This window comes from Salvelinus sp. IW2-2015, unplaced genomic scaffold (assembly GCF_002910315.2).
Source record: "Salvelinus sp. IW2-2015 unplaced genomic scaffold, ASM291031v2 Un_scaffold6963, whole genome shotgun sequence".
NCBI classification, from domain to species: domain Eukaryota; kingdom Metazoa; phylum Chordata; class Actinopteri; order Salmoniformes; family Salmonidae; genus Salvelinus; species Salvelinus sp. IW2-2015.
The window spans coordinates 13,937-16,231 of record NW_019948224.1 but is presented as its reverse complement, the minus strand read 5'-3'; the positions used below and the strand labels follow the sequence as shown (position 1 = coordinate 16,231).

Sequence of the window (2,295 nt, the reverse complement as noted above, 5' to 3'; positions counted from 1 at the left end):
AGYCAWGTCAGTTAAGAACAAATTCTTATTTTCAATGAAGGCCTAGGAACAGTGGGTTAACTGTCTTGTTCAGGGGCAGAACGACAGATTTTTACCTTGTCTTGCAACCTTTTAGTCCAACACTTTAACCACTAGGCTACATGCTGCACAAAGAAATGTAACATAAAGTGTCACCACAACTGAATATAAAGTGTTAAGACAACTCACAAACTTAATATAAAGTGTACCAAAACTTGATATAAAGGTGTTAAAACACTTAATATAAGTGTAAGACAACTTAATATAAGTGTCACCACAACTTTAATATAAAAGTGTCAAGACAAACTTATATAAAGTGTATAAGACAACTTAATATTTAAGTGTTAAGAACAAACTTAATATAAAGTGTTAAGACAACTTAATATAAAGTGTTAAGACAACTTAATATAAAGTGTTGAAGACAACTTAAATCTAAAAGAGATGAGAGAGAAAACTTAATAAAAGGGTTACACGCACCCCTTAATATAAAGTGTTAAGACACCTTAATAGTAAAGTGTTAAGACAACTTAATATAAAGTGTTAAGAACAACTTAATATAAAGTGTGCCACACAGCTTAATATAAACGTGGTTAAAGAACAACTTAATATAAAGTGTCCCAAGACAACTTAATATAAAGTGTTAAGACAACTTTAATATAAAGGTGTTAAAGACAACTTAATATAAATGTCACCAAACAAGCTTAATAATAAAGTGTTAAGACAACTTAATATAAAGTGTTAAGACAACTTAATATAAAGTGTTAAGACAACTTTAATATAAAGTGTCACAAACAGCTTATATAGTGTTAAGAAACTTAATATAAGGTGTTAAGACAACTTAATAATAAAGTGTTAAGACAACTTAATATCAAGTGTCACCAAATGACTTATATAAAGTGTTAAGACAAATTAATAATAGAAGTGTTAGACAACGCAATATAAAGTGTTTAAGACAACCTTAATTAGAAGTGTCCAAGACAACTTAATATAAAGTGTCACCACACAGCTAATATAAAGTGTTAAGAACAACTTAATATAAAGTGTCAAGACAACTTAATATAAGTGTTAGACAACTTATATAAAGTGTTTTACGAACAATTAATATAAGTGTTCAAGACAACAGCAAAATAAGTGTTAAGACAACTTAATATTAAAGTGTTAAGAACAAGCTTAATAATAAAGTGTTAATTACAACTTAATATAAAGTGTTAAGACAACTTATATAAAGTGTTTAAGACAAACTTAATATAAAGTGTTACAAACTTGTGAAATGTGCATCCAGAGGATTCAAGCAGTTTTTTCCTATAACTCATGTTATCAGAAGTCATTGAGTATCTCGATTTACAACAACCTTGTCACGTTGCTGCATTTCACCCCAACGTTAAAACGTTCAAGTACTGTCAAATATTTTATATATTTTTTCTTTCCCCCTTTATTTAACCAGGTAGGCCTAGTGTGAGAAACAAGTTCTCATTACAACTGACGACGCTGGCCAAGATAAAGCAAAAGCAGTTTGACCATAACAACCAACACAAGAGAAGGAATAAGCAAACATACAGTCAATAACACAGTAGAAAAAGTATATGTACAGTGGTGTGAAATGCAGGTAGGATAAGGGAGGTAATGGCATAAATAGGCCATGGTGGCGAAGTATTACAATTTAGCAATTAAACACGGAATGGTAGATGTGCAGAAAGATGAATGTGGCAAGTAGAAGATACTGGGTGGCAAAGCAGCAAGATAAATAAATAATTACAGTAACTGGGGATGACAGGTAAGTTGGGTTGGATGGGTATTTTACAGATGGGCTATCGTACGGTGCAGTGATCTGTGAGCTGCTCTGACAGCTTGGTGCTTAAAGCTATGAGGGAGATATGAGTCTCCAGCTTCAGGTGGATTTTTGCAGTTCGTTCCAGTATTGGCAGCAGAGGAACTGGAAGGAGAGGCGGCCAAAGGAAGATGGTTCTAGGCGCCCCGTGACCAGTGAAATATACCTGCTGGAGCAGCGGTTGCTCCCGCGGGTGGGGTGTTTCCTCATGTGGTGGACAGTGAGCTGAGATAGGCGGGGCTTTACCTATCAAAGACTTATAGATGACTGGAGCAAGTGGGTTCTGGCGACGATGTATTGAATGGAGGCCGCCACAGAGCACATACAGGTCGCAGTGGTGGGCTGGTACTAGCTGGGGCTGTTAATGACAAAACGGATGGCACTGTGATAGACTGCATCCAATTTGTTGAGTAGGAGTGTTTGGAGGTGCTATTTTGCAAATATATTGC

At 34.9% G+C, this 2,295-nt stretch overlaps 1 protein-coding gene across 1 annotated transcript in view; it reads right to left on the bottom strand.

The window, feature by feature from the left end:
* Window positions 1–1,906: 1,906 nt before the first annotated feature.
* LOC112079122 (reelin-like) overlaps window positions 1,907–2,295 on the bottom strand; it is a 4,400-nt gene continuing 4,011 nt past the window's right edge. The window contains exon 5 of the mRNA XM_070442237.1: window positions 1,907–2,071. Coding sequence (XP_070298338.1) covers window positions 1,907–2,071 — 165 coding nt within the window. The remainder of the gene's footprint in view (window positions 2,072–2,295) is intronic.